Source organism: Cydia amplana, chromosome 19, assembly GCF_948474715.1.
Source record: "Cydia amplana chromosome 19, ilCydAmpl1.1, whole genome shotgun sequence".
NCBI lineage: Eukaryota > Metazoa > Arthropoda > Insecta > Lepidoptera > Tortricidae > Cydia > Cydia amplana.
The window spans coordinates 8,068,148-8,089,206 of NC_086087.1; the positions used below are offsets into that span (position 1 = coordinate 8,068,148).

General features: G+C 37.1%; 2 protein-coding genes across 2 annotated transcripts in view; one reads left to right on the top strand and one right to left on the bottom strand.

Moving 5' to 3' along the window:
- The window catches only part of LOC134656887 (rabphilin-3A), a 66,764-nt gene extending 49,897 nt beyond the window's left edge, over window positions 1–16,867 (bottom strand). The window contains exon 1 of the mRNA XM_063512428.1: window positions 16,705–16,867. Coding sequence (XP_063368498.1) covers window positions 16,705–16,772 — 68 coding nt within the window. The 5' untranslated portion in view covers window positions 16,773–16,867. The remainder of the gene's footprint in view (window positions 1–16,704) is intronic.
- A 962-nt stretch (window positions 16,868–17,829) lies between these two features.
- The window catches only part of LOC134657007 (RILP-like protein homolog), a 30,213-nt gene continuing 26,983 nt past the window's right edge, over window positions 17,830–21,059 (top strand). The window contains exon 1 of the mRNA XM_063512575.1: window positions 17,830–18,238. Coding sequence (XP_063368645.1) covers window positions 17,939–18,238 — 300 coding nt within the window. The 5' untranslated portion in view covers window positions 17,830–17,938. The remainder of the gene's footprint in view (window positions 18,239–21,059) is intronic.

Sequence of the window (21,059 nt, forward strand, 5' to 3'; positions counted from 1 at the left end):
TGGGTTAGGTTAGGTTTGAACTGCTATCCTCACAGAACCGAACAAAAGTGGGTTAGGTTAGGTTAGAACTGCGAGCCTTACAGAAACGAAATGCTACTAGAAAAGTGGGTGGTTTTACCTCCTTTTCTACATAGCGCACCATCTACAATAATCTTTCACCGGGCCGCATAAAAGTCGGTTTTTTTTTCTTAAAAATTATTGGTTAAATTCTTTACGGCAGTAAGTATGTGGTTAGTTATCTATGATCACTTACTTAAAATAAAGATGTCATATGGCGCAGCCGGTTGGATTGGAACAATGGTTTATTGATTATTTATTTATTTGAACCTATGTTTAAACTTTATTGCACGATATGTATAAAATTGTATTAATGGCGGACTTCTCGCATTCTCATACTCTACTAGTCAACCAGTCAGTCAGGCGGTTATAGTTTTCTTGGCTTATTATAGTTGGTTTTAATGATTATAAGTTCTTTCAATTACTGTAGACCGAGACTGTAATAGAAACTAGAAAGAGTAACGTCCTGTGCGGAAAGAGAAGAGTCGTGAAATGTATGTCAATGATATTTAGAAATTGGTAGGTGAGTAGGTATCTGACTTTTGACAATGACATACTATTTCCTTAAGATTTATCATTATTTTATTGTCCTTAACCCGTCCCGCACAAGTATTAAATTAATTCGTTTTAAAGTAGGCCTTTGGGAATCGAGTTATATTGGTCCTTCAAAGCTACGGAAATCCGTTCCAATCTACTCGAGACTAGAATCTGAAATAAATAAATTAAAATCGATATTTGAGGGTCACTGTGAGGTTACGTAACTATAATGGAAAAGGTTTACAAACGAAACCCTTTTTTTACAAGGTTTTTATTTAGTTTCACTTGTCCCGTTGTATGTATGTCTGTAATGAAATCTTGCAAGCTAAATTAAACCATCATCTAGGCTACTAAAAAAACCGGCCAAGTGCGAGTCGGACTCGCGCACGGAGGGTTCCGCACCATCAACAAAAAATAGAGCAAACAAATCGTGTTTGTTGTATGGGAGTCCCCCTTAAATATATTTTATTTTATTTTTAGTATTTGTTGTTATAGAGGCAACAGAGATATATCATTTGTGAAAATTTCAACTGTCTAGCTATCGCGGTTCATAAGATACAGCCTGGTGACAGACGGACGGACTGACGGACGGACGGATGGATGGACAGCGAAGTCTTAGTAATAGGGTCCCGTTTTTTACCATTTGGGTTCGGAACCCTAAAACGTAACCTGGCTTCGCACGCGTTACACAAAACTTCGTTTTTTATTCAGAAAAAAATAATTAAACAACTTTGAATGATGGATTGTATTCAGATACATACATTAAATGTTACGTTTCATCCATCAAGCGATACCTAGACATTTTCCAATAATCATTTCAAGGTATTAATTCTTCCATGTAACTGAATAAAGCTTCAGGGAGATGAGTTAATTTTACGTGTATATTAGTTTATTTAGCCGATTCTGAGTGGGGTTAAATTTGAGCAATTAATAATATAATAATAATAATATAAGCCTTTTATTCAGACAAGTATTTTACAATTTAAGAGTTTAACTACATGAACACAATTTATCAAATTACTAATTAAAACTATTTCAGACAACATCGGTTTAATAATAATAATAATAGCTTCCAATGCCTGCTGAAACCGGTTCATGAGTATCTATTGATGTACCCGTGAATGGGTTCCAGCAGGTGTTCTACATGACATCAAATCTCTCCAAATGGCCTCTACGTGTTGGATCTATATCTCCACGCACGCCTTATAAATGACCGGGCTCGAAAGACCCGAGAGTTTTATAACGGAGATACAAATAATAATAATAATCTTTATTGTTTGTGAGAAATGGGTTACATAATGGGTTTGGTCTGTATGCCGTTTGGCAAAGGCCTCTTCCATCCCTTTCCATTTTTCCCTGTCTCTCGCTAGTCTGGTCCAATGTCTCCCTGCGAATTTTACAATTTCATCTTCCCATCTCATTTTTGGTGGTGCTTGTTTTCTTTTTCTATCTTTCAGGAACACCATATTACTCTCTTACTCCATTTCTCTTTTCCCCTGATCATATGTCCTGTCCACCTCCCCATTTGAGTGTTCTAACTTTATTGGTTACATCTTCTACTTGTAATTTGAGCAATTAATTAGGAATATTTGAATTTTCTTAGAGCGCTACCCTCGAGGTACGCCATATTTGCAGTCGCTGCTGGTCCGATTAACCAATTTGTCATTAGGATGGTAATTAGAAAAGGCAGGATATTCAAAAAAATATGTGAGGTAACGCTTTGGCGCCAACACTTTTCAGCCGCATTTTTTAGGGACCCTCTTAGACGAAATGGATAAAATGGGACCCTTATAATATTGTGGTATCTGCTTCCGTTTCCGGGAAATCGCCGTGATTATATGTATGTATGATTGTATGTATAATTTTGTACTGTCCATCTGTCCGTCCGTTAGTCCGTATGGTGTTTTATGATTCATTTTGCTTCCCACTACGAGCGTACTAGCAAAATGTACAAGATTAGGGTCTTAAACATGGCTTAAAACTGGCATTAATGTACTTTAACCTTTATCCTTCTTTATAGGTATTAGGATTGATTTATGTTATATAGAGAATAGAGAACATCCGGACATACGAAAGCAAAATACCCAAGTCAAAACGTAGACCTTCGCTACGCTTCGGTCAATTATATTCGTGTATAAATAGGTGTTTTTAAAGTGAAAAAAATAAATGAGTTATACCTATTTATGATTACAGAAGTAACAGAAGCTGTAACTAATCATTGAGAGCTCTACATTTTGAGATTAAAATCTCATTTTCCAAAAAAGTGACTGGACATGTCCTTTCCATGTACCCTTCGTTTACAAGCCAGATCGACATACCTATACATGAGACGATAGATTATACAGTGTGGAAAGATAAGTCGGGCCCTGGCGGGAAACTACCTTAAATCCTTAAGCTGGCTCATTTTACTTAATGGAGACATTCCTTTATTTTTAAAAAGAAACAAAACTGCATTCAAAGTATTTTTATTTTTTTCTTCAATTTGGCTTGTCTTAAAAAATCTTGAGTACTAAATATTACATTTTATGGATATTTTGTACGACAGACGAGTTTAAGACCTAATGTTTCTTGGAGAAATGTTATCATTAACATTAACTGTATCGACTAGTAGAATAAAATTGCGAGTTTTTATTTTTTGGAATTTTTAGTCGGTTCGAGTCCCGGGCGAGGCAAGCGAGTTTTAGAAAATCTTTGAATGCAGTTTTGTTTCTTTTTAAAAATAAAGGAATGTCTCCTTTAAGTAAAATGAGCCAGCTTAAGGATTTAAGGTAGTTTCCCTCCAGGGCCCGACTTATCTTTCCACACTACAGTGTGGAATACATACATACATATACATAGTGGCCGGCGTTTCAGGCGGTAAGTAAACAAAATAAACAGATTCACCACATACACATTGTTGTCATTATTTACAGCGTTCGTTGAAACCGGCATGCAACCGGAAGCGGATATCACACGCCGGCCGATAACCGAGCGATGTCGCCGTGCAAGGCCGAGGCTGCGCTTATCCTCTTTGTTGTACATACTTACCTACAGTACACTAGTTACAATGTAAGGTAACAATCACTTTGTCACACACACCTTACTGAATTTGGCAAATGACGATTGGGACGCAGCAATACCTACGTAGCAGTCAGATGGAGATATCTCGTATTTATTTAATCGTATGGCTACAAAGTCTGGTCGCTTACTAACAAAATATTTGTGGAAATATAGGTAACAATTGGTGACCGAAGAGCTGGCGGCTACCTCGCACAACGTATCAGCATTGCGATACAGCGAGGAAATGTCGCCAGCATCCTGGGTACAATGCCTCAAGGGCCTATTTTAGATTTAAGCTAGTTTTTAATTTATTTTAGTAATACACTGTATATATCTTGTTTGTAAATAAATGATTATAATAATGGTAACAATTTAGGTCTATAATCTAATATAACTAGCTTCTTCACCCAGTGGGCTGCGTTTACATCAGGGAAGAGCAAGTCAGGGAATATCCAGTGTATTTCCTCTTTGGACAGTCATAAATAATATCCCCTGTGTGGCGCTAATCGAGTAACAACCTTTCGGCTGTTGTATACCTGTTGTCATTGATCAATCTCACAGCAAGATAACCGAGTCGCTACTAATTCGAAAGTGAATACTTACAAGATATCTCGTATATATAGAGATAATTATACATTGCGTATTATAATAACGGCGTCCCTGTCTTCAGCTACTAAATTCAGGAAGTTGGGTAACGCTCTTTGGGAGTTTTCCTTGGAGGAAAATCGGTGAGAAATCGGACAAGCTAAAAACCTTTTTGTGCTCATAAATATTACTTACTTAAATGAGTTTTTCTAACTAATAGCATCTTAACTCGTTAGTGCAGTTAGACTACCATTGCTAACTAGCTAAACTCGGTTACTTTTTGGCATGTAGGATTTTAAATAACTCTGCATGGCAAATGCATAAGGCATAGTACTAAGACAGTCTATGAAAATATAACGTTTATAATGTCAAAGTCAGTGAATGACCTTAAACTCTAAACCAATATTATATTATCTAAGACCTAAGTACATATGGTGCAAGTATTAAGATGTTTCATTCCACTTACCCGTCATCAACTCTAAATTTTGTAAACATTGCCGTTTTTGAGCTTGAATCGCCTCGTGCAGATTTTTTAGTACCTAGTGTAAAATTATTCGTCATGCGGAAAACTAACTCCCGCAAGCCGGTTTTCTAAGGTTTCACCATGTTTTTTTTCCGTTTATCACAAAAGACAACGAATATTTAAACGATTTTGACAAACACATACCATAGTGAATGGCGTTTACGGACTGCTAAAAAACATTGCCATATATAGTTTTTTAATTCGCTGTCAAATTATTGCGCTGCAGACTTTCTTTGGTCTTACTCTATTATGTGCTCGATTTTTGATTGACAAATAGTTACCTAGCAACAAAACACATAAGGGGGTCCCTTTGTTTCACACAAAGTTGTAAGTCATAATGAATTGTTTGTCATATTTTATCATTAGTCCTAAAACTGAAACTGTTAACTTTTCAGGATTTTCGTAAGGTTAATCCTATAGATAGGTTAGGTTAGGTTAGGTTCGTTTTATGGCAGTGGTTCCTAACGTGGGGGTAAAACTGGTATTTTACTGGGGTAATAAGCTAACCTAATATAACAATACAACAAACGTACACGTTTTATTTTTTATTACCATTGGGAGGAGGGGTAAAATTAGGGAATGCAAGTCGGTTATTTTTTGTATGGAAATAACCGCGGTTTCGGTTAATAACCGATTATTTCCATACAAAAAATAACCGAAAATAACCGATTCATAAGTCATAGGGGTGACCGGACTGAAAAGGTTAGGAACAACTGCCTTAGACGGATTCTAGATAAGAAGCGCGGGATGGTAACATTTGAATTTTCTAAAATATAAGCAATGTTTCTTTTTAGGGTTCCGTAGCCAAATGGCAAAAAACAGAACCCTTATAGATTCGTCATGTCTGTCTGTCTGTCTGTCTGTCTGTCCGTCTGTCTGTCCATCCGTATGTCACAGCTACTTTTCTCCAAAACTATAAGAACTATACTGTTGAAACTTGGTAAGTAGATGTATTCTGTGAACCGCATTAAGATTTTCACACAAAAATAAAAAAAAACAATAAATTTTTGGGGTTCCCCATACTTCGAACTGAAACTCAAAATTTTTTTTTCATCAAACCCATACGTGTGGGGTATCTATGGATAGGTCTTCAAAAATGATATTGAGGTTTCTAATATCATTTTTTTCTAAACTGAATAGTTTGCGCGAGAGACACTTCCAAAGTGGTAAAATGTGTCCCCCCCCCCTGTAACTTCTAAAATAAGAGAATGATAAAACTAAAAAAAATATATGATGTACATTACCATGTAAACTTCCACCGAAAATTGGTTTGAACGAGATCTAGTAAGTAGTTTTTTTTTTATACGTCATAAATCGCCTAAATACGGAACCCTTCATGGGCGAGTCCGACTCGCACTTGGCCGCTTTTTTTTTTTTTCAGTGTAGGCGGGCGTATTTCTTCATAATCCAGGGAGGCCATTGAAGCGAAAAAGGTTTATTACTTACGCTTACGCTCCTTTAGCGGATTTGTCTGCATTGTTATTTGTCACGTCTTACGGCTAAATACGATGTTTACATTTTTAAGGAATTAGCTTGTATGAGATTTGATTTGTAGGTATATCAGGCCTATTTCAATGTTTAGGTAAATTAGGTTTTATATTATACTAAACGGTACAGGATTTCTCCCCTAACATAGTAAATGAATAAGGTTCATTCTATAAAATACCTAATCGTTACCTGTACCTATGTTAAAACGAGTTAAGGCACATAAATACCTACATTAGGGTATTAAGAAGAACATAATAGAAATATGTTCAGGCATAATAAAAACATGTCTATCGGCTACATAATTCAAATAGCGCGGGAAATCGCCGTGCTTGCGACAACCGCGCGACAGCCACGCCACTCGCCGGTCAGTTCCCTCCGTGGCAGAAAAGGGAAACTAGTCACTGCGGAAAACAAACGACGGACGGCACGTTTTTGCTATGGCGGTGCTGTAAAATTGGTTTTATTGTGAAAATACTATCTGTGAAGGTTCTGTGTGAGTGTATCAAGTGTCAGGAACCTCGGAACATTAAATTGAAACATCAACAAGAGCGGGGGCTCTGCCCCTGACCAGAAATGGAGCCGGCTTCCATCCCATCCCGAGGCGGTTAGCAACAGGTAACTACTGTGTTATTTGTTTATGCAGCTGATAACATGTATTTGCCTGAACATGGGGTTAATGTTTAAGTTACAATAATAAGTTGCAAACATAAAATTGGTCCTAAGAGCGCGGATTTTAAATCTACCTTGGTACTAGAAGACGCGTCTTCGATTGCGGACGGCGAACGTTTTGATTTAAGATACTAAGTACATTTATTCATTATTTATCGGCGGTGAATTCGGTTTTTGTGGCTAATTATTTAAAATTGTTATTACGTAGGTAATATAAAGTACATAGCTTTCCGTTCGGTGCGTACTTAATTCATAGGTGTTGGTATTGTTATTACGGCGTGTCTGTTGTGTTGTGAAAATTTTATGATTCAAGATGGCGCTTAAAAGTTACGAAGTAAAATTTAAAATTGAATGCGAGTGGTTTACGGACACGGCCGCTATGATTAAATCAAAGGATTACTCATCAGGGGTATTATCGGCTCGAATTCGTAAACTCGAAGACCATTATAAGAATCTATCGGTCGCTTATGAGAATTTGTTAACAAAATTAGATGAGGAAACAGACCAGGCACGCGTATCGGTATATGATGAGCAATTTAAGAAGGCTAATCTCTGTTACAATGAACTTGAAGCATTTTCTGTAAAATTACCGAATTCTGATGGTTCACACATGACGACGGAAAGTTCAGTGCATGGCCGTCTACCTAATATAGATCTACAGAACTATCACGGAGAACCATTCGAATGGTTCGGATTTATTAGTTTGTTCAACTCTCTAATATTGTCCAGAAACGATCTCTCCAAGACGCAAAAATATCACTATTTGTTTAGTCATGTTTATGACGAGCCCCGGACGCTTATACAACACCTGACTATGACGGACGACTCACTAGATACCGCCCTAGAAATTTTAAAGAGTAGATATGATAATAAAAGGATGATGATTGACCGATATCTAGGACGCTTGATTAATTTGCCCGTCTTGACGAATCCGCGAAATCTTCGCGTAGGGTTACTTAATCCGCTATTAGAATGTACCAGGTCCCTAAAAAATTTAGGATTATCTATCGAAGATTACATGCTTGTGTTTATGATGCTTGGGAAGTTACCCACAGAGTTAAGAACTAGATTTGAACAAAAACACGGTGGATTAAATAATGGATTACCGGAGTTTAAAATTTTTATAACGTTTATTCAAAATGAATGTCATTTCATTGACACTGCTACGGATTATAATTCGGTTACAGTAAAATCGGATGAACGGACTCGAAAGTTAAATACTTATGAGCAACGTAAACAACCCGTCGGGTGCCTATTCTGTAATAATACGAACCACAAGGTATTCGATTGTTTTAAATTTCTAGGCTCAACCCCGGATGAACGACGTACGTGGGTTAAGACAAAGGGATACTGTTTTAGATGTTTCGGTGGACATTCGGCTATTTCATGCACGCGTAATGTAGCATGTTCCTTTTGCGGCAACGTTGGCCATCATAAATTGATTTGCTTGACCCAAAACGACAAGTTCAATAAAAATAACAAAATAAACAAAAACACGCGTCACGTAGCCGTAGGTATGTTCGATTACAATGGTGAACGCAATACTGATTGTAATGACGATTACGATCACTTCGACAATCGGTCGGTCGACAGATTTGAGAATAACGCCCCGCATTCGGCTTATGGACGATTTGAGACGAATCGTGAGTACTCGTGCCGTTTTGACTCAAATGACAATCGTTTGACGGCACCGGCGCCGGCGATACAAGATGTACGCGAGAATAACGATATTCGTTTCTCGACTTCGCCCACTGCTGGGCAGAATAGAAACTCATAGCAATTAATTGACAGTCATGTCGCTTCATCCGTTCCTAAATTACCGGATAACATATTACTACCTACTGTAATTGTTTATGCACAATCGGCTTACGGTAACTTGGTACCTACACGCGCCTTGTTAGATATTGGCTCGCAATTAACTATAATTAGAAGTGCATTTAGTAACTTACTTTTATTAAAGCGACATAACTGTCATACTTCTGTTTACGGTGTCGGCGGAAAAGGTAGGCTTAATGATCAAATGGTAGTATTGAATTTGAAACCTAAAAGTAATGATAATAAGGTTTTATCTTGCACGGCCATTGTTATGAAAATTCCTACAGCCTATGTGTGCAAGTTGGCGAATATAATAAAATTTATAAATAAGGTTCCGATTTCAGACACGGACTTATTACAACTATCAAGGATCGATATTATTATCGGATGTGATATTTTAGGCGAGATTTTAACCGGCGAAATTGTAACGTTAGGGCCAGGTGGGCCATATGCGTTAAATACGATTTTCGACTATGCGGTTTTCGGTCCACTTAATAGTGGTATTTCGGCTCAGAACCTGGTTTCGCATAACATGGTTAATGAAAATTCGGTTTCATTCGGTTCGGCTTCGGTTAATATGTGTAACTCGGTTAAAGAAAATTTAGGTTTATTCGGTTCTGATTCAGTTAGTGATAATTCGGCTTTATTTGATTCGGTCTCGGTGAATACGTCTGTCAATGACAATTCGGTTTTATTCGGTTTAAATTCGATTCATAAGTACAATACGGTGGTAAATAATAATACGGATGCTGATAATATTTTGTTTTCGGGAAACGCACTTGTCGAAGCGGTTGAAAGGTTTTGGTCTTCGGAAGAACCACCTATGATGAAAATTAAGGACCCCATGAATATTGAATGTGAGAATTTATTTATTGAAACGACAAATCGGGGGTCAGATGGAAAATACACGGTACGACTGCCGCTTATACCTACACATCCTCAATTAGGCGATTCTAGACAAATGGCTTATCGGAGATTTCAAGCTTTAGAACGTCGGTTTAAAGTTCAGCCTGTATTCCGGGACAAATATGTGGAATTTATGACGGAATATATACAAATGGGACATATGAAGAAGTCAGACTTTTGTGACTATACGGATGAACACTATTTCCTAGCTCATCATGGAGTTTTTAAATCTGGTGACAAATCAAAAATTCGTGTGGTATTTGATGGAAGTGGAAAAACGTCGAACGGTGTTTCTCTAAATGACTGTTTATACGCTGGTGAAAAACTGCAAAACGATATAGTTGATATAATTTTGAACTTTAGATACTATAAATTCGTGTTCACCACAGACGTAAAAATGATGTTTAGGCAAACATGGATTCACCCCGATGATCGAAAATATCAACTAATTTTATGGAGAGAAAATAGTTCGTTACCGTTGACAGTATACGAGCTTACCACTAATACATACGGCTTGAAGTCAAGCCCGTATGTCTCGAATCGCTGTTTGCAACAATTAGCAAATGACGGAGAAGCAGATTTTCCCCGGGCGACTAAAATTCTACGCCACAATAGTTTTGTTGACGATTTGAACGGTGGAGGTGATTCTTTAGAGGAGGCTTTAAGCGTGCGTGACGAGCTTATTGCCTTGATGAACACTGCGGGTTACGAGCTGCGCAAATGGGCAGCTAACGATGCTCGGTTAATGCAAGACTTTCCTCGCGACCATTGTGAGATGCCCAACAACTTCGATAAAGATGATCAATACGGATGTATCAAAGTTTTAGGCATACAGTGGGATCCAAAAACTGATTGTTTTACGTATAAGGTCAATGTGCCCGATGAAAAACAACAAGTAACTCGGCGCACTATACTATCATCTACTGCAAAATTATTCGATCCACTCGGGTGGATCAGTCCAGTAATATTTCGGGCTAAACTGCTATTACAAGAGCTACTCAGTAATGGAGATGGCAATAAGGCCGTCGATTGGGATTCTCCCGCCCCTGAAGAACTTGTTCAAAAATGGCGTGAGCTCCTCTCGGATCTACCTAACATAACGAGGCTTTCAATACCTCGATGTTTGAAATTACCGGATAGTAAAAACAATACCTACTCACTGCACGGATTCAGTGATGGATCTGCTGTAGGTTATGGTGCTGTAGTTTACTTGCGCACAGTTAGCGGAAGTGGTGAAGTTACTATTAGACTTTTATTAGCAAAATCGCGAGTTTCTCCTCTACGGAAAAGAATGACTATTCCTCAGTCGGAATTAAACGGTACTTTGCTATTGACTAACCTTATCAACCATGTATATAACACTCTGGTTAACGAATTGTCTATAGAGATCAATGACGTTATTGGCTGGTGCGATAGCACCATTGTACTTTCTTGGATACGAACACAACCTCACAAATTGCAGGTTTACGAAGGGAATCGTGTATCGAAAATTATAACATCTGAAGTGAAAATTACCTGGAGACATGTTCCAACTGAACAAAACTGTGCAGACGTGTGGCATCACGTGGTACATCTGCTGCTATGTTATTGAACCATTCGTTATGGTGGAACCCGACATGGTTAACCGGTAAACCCAGCACTTGGCCAAGTAAAGGACCTGAATTTCCTGAAATATTACTTCCCGGCTTGAAATCTAAATTCGTCACAAATGTTGCAACTACTATAGACGACAGATTTGATATTATTGAGCGATATAGCTCCTTTAAAAAAATTGTAAGTGTTACGGGATTTATACTGCGTTTTCTCCATAATATACGTAACCCCAATTCGCGAATTTCAAAGACTTACCTTACAGTTAACGAACGTAGAAATGCTATAAGAAAACTTATTATTCTAGTTCAAAGAGATGCGTTTAGCGATGAAATAAATTCACTCAACTTAAAAAGTAGGATAAAATCACCCTTAAAAAAGCTAAATCTCTTTTTGGATAGTTTAGGTATTGTCAGGGTCGGTGGTCGCCTCCAACATTGCTCCCGGGTAACAGCTCGTTTGTTAAACGTCTAGTTGAAGATTATCACATTACATTTTGTCATATTGGAGCTAATACGCTTGAATCAATATTATCACGTAAATACTGGATTCTGACAGTCAGACGAATAACTCGAAGTGTAACGTTTAAATGCGTTCAGTGTTTCCGAGTTCGTCCACGCTTTACTCAACCACTCATGGCAGATTTACCACCAGATCGTGTTAGGTCTTTGCGTCCATTTCAAGGTGTAGGCACGGACTTTGCGGGACCTTTTAACATTAAGACCAGCACTTTAAGAAATGCTCGAGTAGAAAAATGTTATCTTTGCATATTTGTCTGTTTGGTTACAAAAGCTGTACACTTAGAAGTAGTTTCTGGACTTTCCATAGAAGCTTTTGTAGACTGCTTTACACGCTTTGTTTCGAGACGCGGATTACCATCTCTCGTTAGATCCGATTGTGGCACAAACTACACGAGCACTGATAAATATTTGAAGGACATTTATGTGTACCTGCGGAATCATAATACAGAGATTAGTCGGGAACTTGCTAAATCTGAAATAACATGGTTATTCAACCCTCCGAGTAGTCCTAATATGGGAGGTCTATTTGAGGCAGCAGTAAAAACAGCTAAAACACTTATGCGTAGAGTTCTCGGCGAACAAAATCTGACTTTCGAACAGCTTAGTACTTTTTTCACCCGTGCAGAAGCAGTTATGAATTCTAGACCTTTGACGCCCTTAAGTTCGGATCCGAATGATTTTGAAGTCCTTACCCCCGGACATTTTTTAATAACTGAACCTTTGACGGCCTTACCTGAGTATGACTTTGAGGAGACAAATATCGGTCGACTTAATCGTTTTCAATTGTTACAACGCCTCTCGCAACACTTCTGGTCACGCTGGCGTAACGAATACCTACACACCCTTCAGTTAAGGCATAAATGGACGGATTCGACAGATTCGGCTAAAATCGGAGACCTAGTCCTTATTAAGGAAGATAACTATCCTCCCTTGCAATGGAGACGCGGACGAATAACTAAGTTACTACCGGGCAATGATAACGTAATACGAATTGTAGAACTTCGTACTCAAAAGGGGACTCTAATGAGGCCCGTTGCTAAATTAGCTAGACTTCCTCTTGATGCTTAAGATCAACCAAGCTCTACTTGGTTCGGGGGGGGAGTGTATGTTCAGGCATAATAAAAACATGTCTATCGGCTACATAATTCAAATAGCGCGGGAAATCGCCGTGCTTGCGACAACCGCGCGACAGCCACGCCACTCGCCGGTCAGTTCCCTCCGTGGCAGAAAAGGGAAACTAGTCACTGCGGAAAACAAACGACGGACGGCACGTTTTTGCTATGGCGGTGCTGTAAAATTGGTTTTATTGTGAAAATACTATCTGTGAAGGTTCTGTGTGAGTGTATCAAGTGTCAGGAACCTCGGAACATTAAATTGAAACATCAACAAGAGCGGGGGCTCTGCCCCTGACCAGAAATGGAGCCGGCTTCCATCCCATCCCGAGGCGGTTAGCAACAGGTAACTACTGTGTTATTTGTTTATGCAGCTGATAACATGTATTTGCCTGAACATGGGGTTAATGTTTAAGTTACAATAATAAGTTGCAAACAAAATATATAGGTACTTAAATATGTTTGGTACATATAATAACAGCTATTGTCTTCCATCTCACGTAGGTAGGTACATACATATAGACAAAAAAGTTCCTCAACAACTTATACTCAAAGCGGTTTTAGGAAAAGTTACGGACGTCCACAACTTTTACTTTTAATTAGATTTGTTACATTTTATCCCTACTACGTTAGGTAAATATCGATCTTAAATCACAGCCAGAGAGTGCATTTTTGCTAGTTTGTCGGTTAAGTTGATTCAGTCGTAGCCGTAGCTTTAAACTAGAGAATCGTAGAGATGCCCCGAATAGTGGTTTTGGCCGAATACCGAATATTCGGCCCCGCTCTCGGCCGAATACCGAATATTCGGCGACCGAATATTCGGTATGATATGCGAACATTTTGAGTCACAATTATTATGAAAACTGATCGCCAACAAAGCTCAACGTTATTAGATGACGTTAGCTAAGGTATATTTTTGTTGAACAGAATTAATGAATAGAGTCAAACAAATCAGACTCATGATAAAAATAAAATGATTTTTAACCAACAAATGCTCAAAAAATGGTCTTCGTATTTAACAACTTTCCAAGAATACATTCTAAATATACCAACATAGTTTTTGGTTATTTTTATTGTGCAATTTTTCTTTTTAAGTAGGTGCAACAGATATTCGGTATTCGGCCGAATACCGAATATTCGGCAAAGTGGCCAAATAGGCCGAATACCGAATAGTTGCCGAATATTCGTGGCATCTCTACTTTAAACCGTTTGGCTCCTTGATTGAGCCTAATGAAAGGACTAGTAGTTAGAACGTTGTTATCTAATGAGGTAATCTTTTTAGGGTTCCGGGAAACCTGTTATAGGATGATCGTCCGTCCGTCAACCCGTATGTCTGTTCGCGGGCTCTATCTCAAAAACCGTTATAGGTAGACAGTTAAAATTTTCTTCAGAGTACCTACGATTTTCTATTGCCATTGCAATGTAACAAAATCTAAGATTTTTTTTTAATTAACAAATAAAGGTGTTTTTTTTTGTGTTTTTAAGATCTGTCGTTCATGGGGCCCTATCTCAAGACCATAAAAATTACTTTATTCGGTAGACGATTGGAATTTACATTGAGCGTGAGTTTTACGATCTTTTTGTTAAATTATTAGTAGGTAATAAATTTGATCTATATAACAACTCTACTGTATTTGTTTTTAACTATATTCATAAGTGCTTGTTGTTAGGCCTACATGAATAAAGAATCCCACCAAAAACATTTTCATGTAAAATGTTGCCAAGACGAAACCATAAGGCTCGCACTGACAAAAAGTTATCATATCTCTTGTAGAGCCAAGCTTCTAACTCTACAAGCCCTAACTTCACAAACTCTACACTTTAGTCAAAATATGTGGCTTGACCGTTTCGCTACTGTCACATGGACGTAAGGTAAAAAATGTATTCACTATTGATTATTTTTTATAATACAATAGTTCTTGGAGTAACGAAACGGCCAAGCCACATATTTTGACTAAGGTGTAGAGTTTGTGAGGGCTTGTAGAGTTAGAAGCTTGGCTCTACAAGAGATCTGATAACTTTTTGTCAGTGCGAGCCTTATGGTTTCGTCTTGGCAACATTTTACATGAAAATGTTTTTGGTGGGATTTCACTTCTTTTTGTAAGTTGCTTCCATGCCCTAATTTAAAGGGTTGCGCGTGTGATTTAAGGTACTATTAAAAATCCTGAAATACGTACCTCGGGGCATCTTTTATACAATCTGCTTTTTACTGATTCCCCATACAAACTTCAACCCTCTTTTTCCCTTAACGCCCTTTTCCACCCCCTTTTCACCCTTACGGGGTGATTTTGGGGTTGAAAACTATTCTATGCCATTCCCCATTACAAACACTATCTACATACCAAATTTCAACTAAATCGGTTCAGCGGTTATTGATTTCCCATACAAAATTCCACCCCCCTTTTCCCCCCCTTAGGGGCAAAAAATTTCAAGTTTTTGAATTATTTTGTTGTTTGTGTACTAATACTATCTTACATACCAAATTTCAGTTTCCTAGGACTTCAGGAAGTACCCTAGAGGTTTTGATGATCAACAGTGAGTGAGTGAGTCAGTGACGAAATTAGGGTTTTTTAGATATGAATAAAATCTTAAGTATAAGAGCTATGCAATTGAATTTTTTTATGTTTAATAAGTCCACTATTGACATCATATCCCGAGAATTTTGTTTATCTGGTATAATCCAAACCAAAGTTATGAGGGTTAAAAAAAACGACGAAGCGCTTCGAGAAAAGGTAGGTAGTGCCCTTGCGCTTCGCTTTGCTCGTCTTGGCGGGGGCACTACCGTGCCCCCAGATATTAAAAAACATTGTAAAAAAATATGTGTCGGCCTGGTAGAGAACCTAAAAATTAAAGTCATTATAATTTTAAAGCGTTTAAATTGATGATTCATTTAAAGAACGCCGGTGATAAAAAATTACCACACTACAACCGTTCGTTCTTCCCTCATTTATTTATACTGAAATCAATCAGTTCTTACAGTGTTCGCCTTTACTAAGGGCAAATAAAGACTCGAACTATCCCACGTAATGTGATACTGTGAGGGTCCGATGCTCATGGCATTGACAAATCGACAGTTTACTTGTCCATCCTCGTATCTCACGGCGTAACAAAAATGAACTTTATTTCGAAAGTAACAGGCTTCGTATTGCCATGAATTGTTGAATCTGATTTGAGTTTGAATTACTTGAATGTTCGAGTTTATCATTACTCGCCTAGTTGGGTTTTATTGTTGCGTATGCCAGTGACATTTACGATTAATTTATATTTCAAGACAATTTTATGGATGACTTTTTATTATCAGTCGTGGACAGTATATTATTTATAGATTTATATTTATACATAGGTATATGTACCTAGGACCCTAGGTATACTGTCTGTGACTTTTCAGGGCAAATCCGCCAAGGCCGCGATAAGTAGTAGGTACTTAGCAGAAAAATATTGCTACGAGCTTAGGTACTACGACGTAGCACATCTGCGCGCCGTCAATATTTTTAAATTCGATTATTAATATAAATATAAACCAAAAAAGGTACTTCTTTAGATGTAGATGAAAAAATACTTTTGTAATATATCTTTTTATCAAACTAGATTAAAATTCAAATCAATATGGTTGCTGTTTTCTAGCGATAGAAATAATAATAATAATTATTACCGTTGTAAGAAATAAAAGTTCTGCGACCGAACTCTTTCAAAGTACAGAAAACAATAAGAAAGAAAATAAGTACAAACGGACGAGAGCACTATTGTGCAGAATAAAGCGTCTCAATAACAAGTTCCTCCAAACTTTATCTATTTCACGGAAAACAAACAAAACTCGGATCATCTGGAAAACTTGACACGTTTCAAATTTTCATCAACTTACTTGGCGCGCAGTGACAACTGCCGGTCGTTGGGGCACACAAACTTATTGGCTTTGCTTTGTAAATTCATTCCGAATAAAAAACTAAATTAAAAAATATTGTTTACACAGCGCGGGAAAGTAGCGCGTTCGTTCGCGCCTGTTTACGAACACCAACTGTTGCTTCGCGCGTGGCGGAGGCTAATAATCGATATTTTAACAACACTGAAAATTGTAAGTAACATATGTCGGCCGGCTCTTTATCAGATAGGGACTTTGCTGACTATAATATTAGTACCTTTTTGGTTTTATTTTGAAATTTTCAGTAAGTTGTTGCTTACTAAGGAGCCATAAGTATATTTGCTCTCTATTTCTATGTGGCTAAATAAACGCCTTCTCAAATTATGTTGACACCGACATTAAATATTTATCAAAACAAAAAAAAACTCTTACAATGAGTGTTACGTGTATTTGACTGAAATGTTTGTTCCAATAAAGTTAATAATTTATTAGAGTTCAACTGGCTTTATTAGGCGTAGATACATAGATTATTATTATTAATAATAAATAACACGAACCTATATATTTGTGCAGCTATTCACCCATCTACTCGCCCTACCTAATCAAAAAAAGTGATAAATATGTTAAATAAATACAAAAAATAAACACAATTTTTGCCACTAGCTACAACAAAAATTCAAATATTAGAATGTACCTAATGTAGGTAGATCTACTTAATACAAGTTTTGATTTTCAGTTGACTAGTTTTTTGTTTTACATGTTTATTAATTACCACAATACAATGCTATATTATTTTAAAATAATACTGTTGACGATGGGAAGGCATTGCCGTCGCACATCGGTCATCGTCTTTGCTCATTAGTCTTGTAAGCATGAGTGAAAGAGATGTGCGTAGTTTGTCTCGTTTTTACTGCCGATGCACAGTACTTAAATAATCATACAATAATAAATCTTAACGACTATTTAAGTTATGTAATAATTGTAATAAACATTATCTAAAAATATATAAAGAATAGATTTTTATTTAATACGTTATTGCATAGTAACTAGTTTAAACGCGTTATTAACCAGTTATAACGTTATCAATTGTGTGTAACGGAACGGCGCCTCCCTACCATTGAGCAAAATTTGACGTTTCAGTAATGATGGCGCATTTGCGAAAAGTGGATAGCTTTATGTGAATTATTCGGACGTTTACCTTTATGCGGTGCTGTGAAGTGAAAACAAGGTGATTTCGATGCCGTACCACAGGCGCTTTTCCGCCAAAATGACGGAGTTCGACGACGAAGTTACTGTCGTCGACGTATATGACCTGGCATCGGATATCGGGAAGGAATGCGAGATTATTATAGAGAAATACGGGGCTGACGCAGTGACAGCCTTGTTACCGAAGGTGATTAATGCCCTGGAGTTGCTGGAGAACCTGGCGGTGAGGAACGAGAAAGAGAACCAGGCGTTACAGGAGCTCACGGCCAAGATATCTCAGCTCGAAAATGACAAGATTGAGAAGGCTGAATACAGACAACGCTTCGAAAAGGTAGGTGTTAGAGGTCACTGCTAAGTAAATTGGTGATTGAATAGTGCGTGCAGTGGTCAGTAGCGCGTTCGAACGGTAGACGTTTCGTCACTTGCACTAGGTGCAGTTGCAAAAGTATAAGTATACTTAGCAATAGAAGGCAGTGGAAGCTAGTATTGCGCGACATTGATATAACCGCGGTATAGTTGCGGACAATAATTGCCTTCAATTTGGTATAACAATGAGTTAAGCATCGTACTGAACGGTATGAATAGTTTTTGTGATTGTAAATGTAGTTCTATGCTAATGTGAAGGTTTGTTGACAAGTTGTATTTGTTTACTGTGTTAACAAAACACAAGTGTGATCAAAGGTTCTAGGTAAAAACTAATGTATTTGCAACATTGAGTATATTTAATAATAATCCATTTTATAATCGGGAGACTTCAACAAGTGGTTCTTGCCATTCCTAGATCAAAACACACATTCAAAGTTGTAATAATATATATCTATAATAACTATTTTTTCATATCTATATTATCTTAACATTTATTAATTTGGTTAAAGTGCTCATTTGATCACAGTGCAATCATTTTAGCCCAACAGTTTACAATTATATACCTATGATTGAATTAATGCAATAATGCTTAAACTACACGTCAAACTCGAGGCAATGTTTATGAAGCATCGCACAATACTGTCTAGCACTTCCCCATGCAAGCGAATTTAATTGTTAAGAAGATTTGTAAGTAGAGGAGTATATTTTTCTGTCACTTCACAATTCACATCCATGTGAAAAATGCTCAGTAAAATAATCATCGACTTGAAATGTTACAATGGAATGGAAAGAAATAAGGTTCATGGAATGGTCCTTGTGCCCAATTAGAATGTATTGTGTGAAAGAGGATATGAGAAAGAAAGGAGTGAGTGCTGAGGCGATGCAAGGTAGAGGAGAATAGAAGAGAAAAACATGGTGTGCCGACCACACATAATGTGGGATAAGGGCAGGAGGAAGACGTTCAATTGTTTGTATAAAGCCCCGTCTCCATATCGCGCGGCCAATGTTCGATAGTTTGCCGCGCGATATGGAGACAGGGCTTAACATGTCACGAATCATTAAGAGTTAATTTGAAGGAGAGAAAAGATTATTAATACGAGACAATCTTTGCTTAGTTGGAAGTCTAAGTCTCATGTCAGTTTTAGAAAGGTAAATGTTCTTAAGTCATATAAAGAGTTGTGTAATCTATAGACTTTCACTTCATGCACTATCAATAATAAGGTAATATAAACTTGGTACTTGATTAAATTAAGGAATACTTAACATTTGAACATCATTCATATATCACCTTTTTCTAATTAAAGCTATCTTTTGAGGTAAATTACACACCTATCAGTGATTACTATGATATCAACTTAATTGATACAACTTTACAAATGAGCAACAATTCCTTAAACATTAGATTATCAAATTATCTATTACGTAATTTATGATTTAATTAAATAACATTCACAATCTGGGAATGTTCTTTAGAGGTCACGAGAGATTCAATCATAATGTTAATGCTATGACTAAGAATGAAATGGTATGGTAATTAATACACACAGTAAACAATTAACAAAAATAAATAAAACTAAAGAATGGGAGCATTCTGACAGATAGCGGCGTTTCTATCATGTTACGCGATATGTGATTAGATTCTTTAATTTGTTAACCATTGGACCATTGGTTTTTATCACAAAACCTGCAGTTGTTTTCATTACCGACAACCGCGTCACTCACGCCACGCCACACACCCGTAACACACCCGTAACTTAAATCGTTACAACACCTGTTTTTCCTCTTTTACTTGCAAAAAAAGTAATCCACAACCTGTTCTATCGATTTAAAAGGCCGTAACTACCTTCTAGGGACGGACTTATACGCTTTTTTTTAACTTAGCCATTCATTTTGCATAATGTTACCGAAACAGTGAAGGTCATTCATACATTCACATGAATTATTTTTAAAGCTGTTCATCTTAATATTCTGTTATCTTACTTTAGATCAGAATTTGTGATGTAGAAAGAAGAACATTGTGTGATTTTATCACATCTTTTTTGCGGTGCGTTTTTCAGCTCTGAGATTTCACTATGTGACTAAATAAGTAAATAGGTAGGTACCTATTATACATATGTAACTAGGTAGTTACATATGTATAATAGGCAAACCTCTACTCACTACAGTCCCTAGACATTAATATTTTATTTCCGTCATTTGCCGTCGTGGATAATAAAACAGTTCTCTAAGCATGGTTAATTCACAGGTAATATACATGCATGCAATACTGTCTCATTCATAGATACGTCTATGATGTGATGCATGTCATGTGTGAAAAACATGCAATAAATACAGCGAAAGTCAATTACCAACATGCTATCGGGTACAATAATTGTATGGTAACATTTAATATTATTTGCATTTACGAAGAGATTTTGTGCGGTTCATTTTTAAATTACGCTTTAGGTATTGATTAGTTAATTTGTTACGGTAGGTTAAGGTGTCAGGTACTAACTATACAAGATAATAAATAAATAAACGATTATGAAAATAAACAATTGTTTGTAGTGTAGGTTGTTGACAGGAGGTGATTGATGACATTATTGGTAATGCAAGCTCATTGCAATGTATTGTCACGGATCACGGATTTATACGGATTGAAATTTACATAATTATTTAACTCTACGGTTTATTGTGACAAATAAAAGTACATACTACTCGTACTTAAGTGTAAATACACTGGTAGCTTTTTCGCAAAATCCAATCATCGAAGGTATAATTAAATTCCAATTATATTTTAGGTCAAA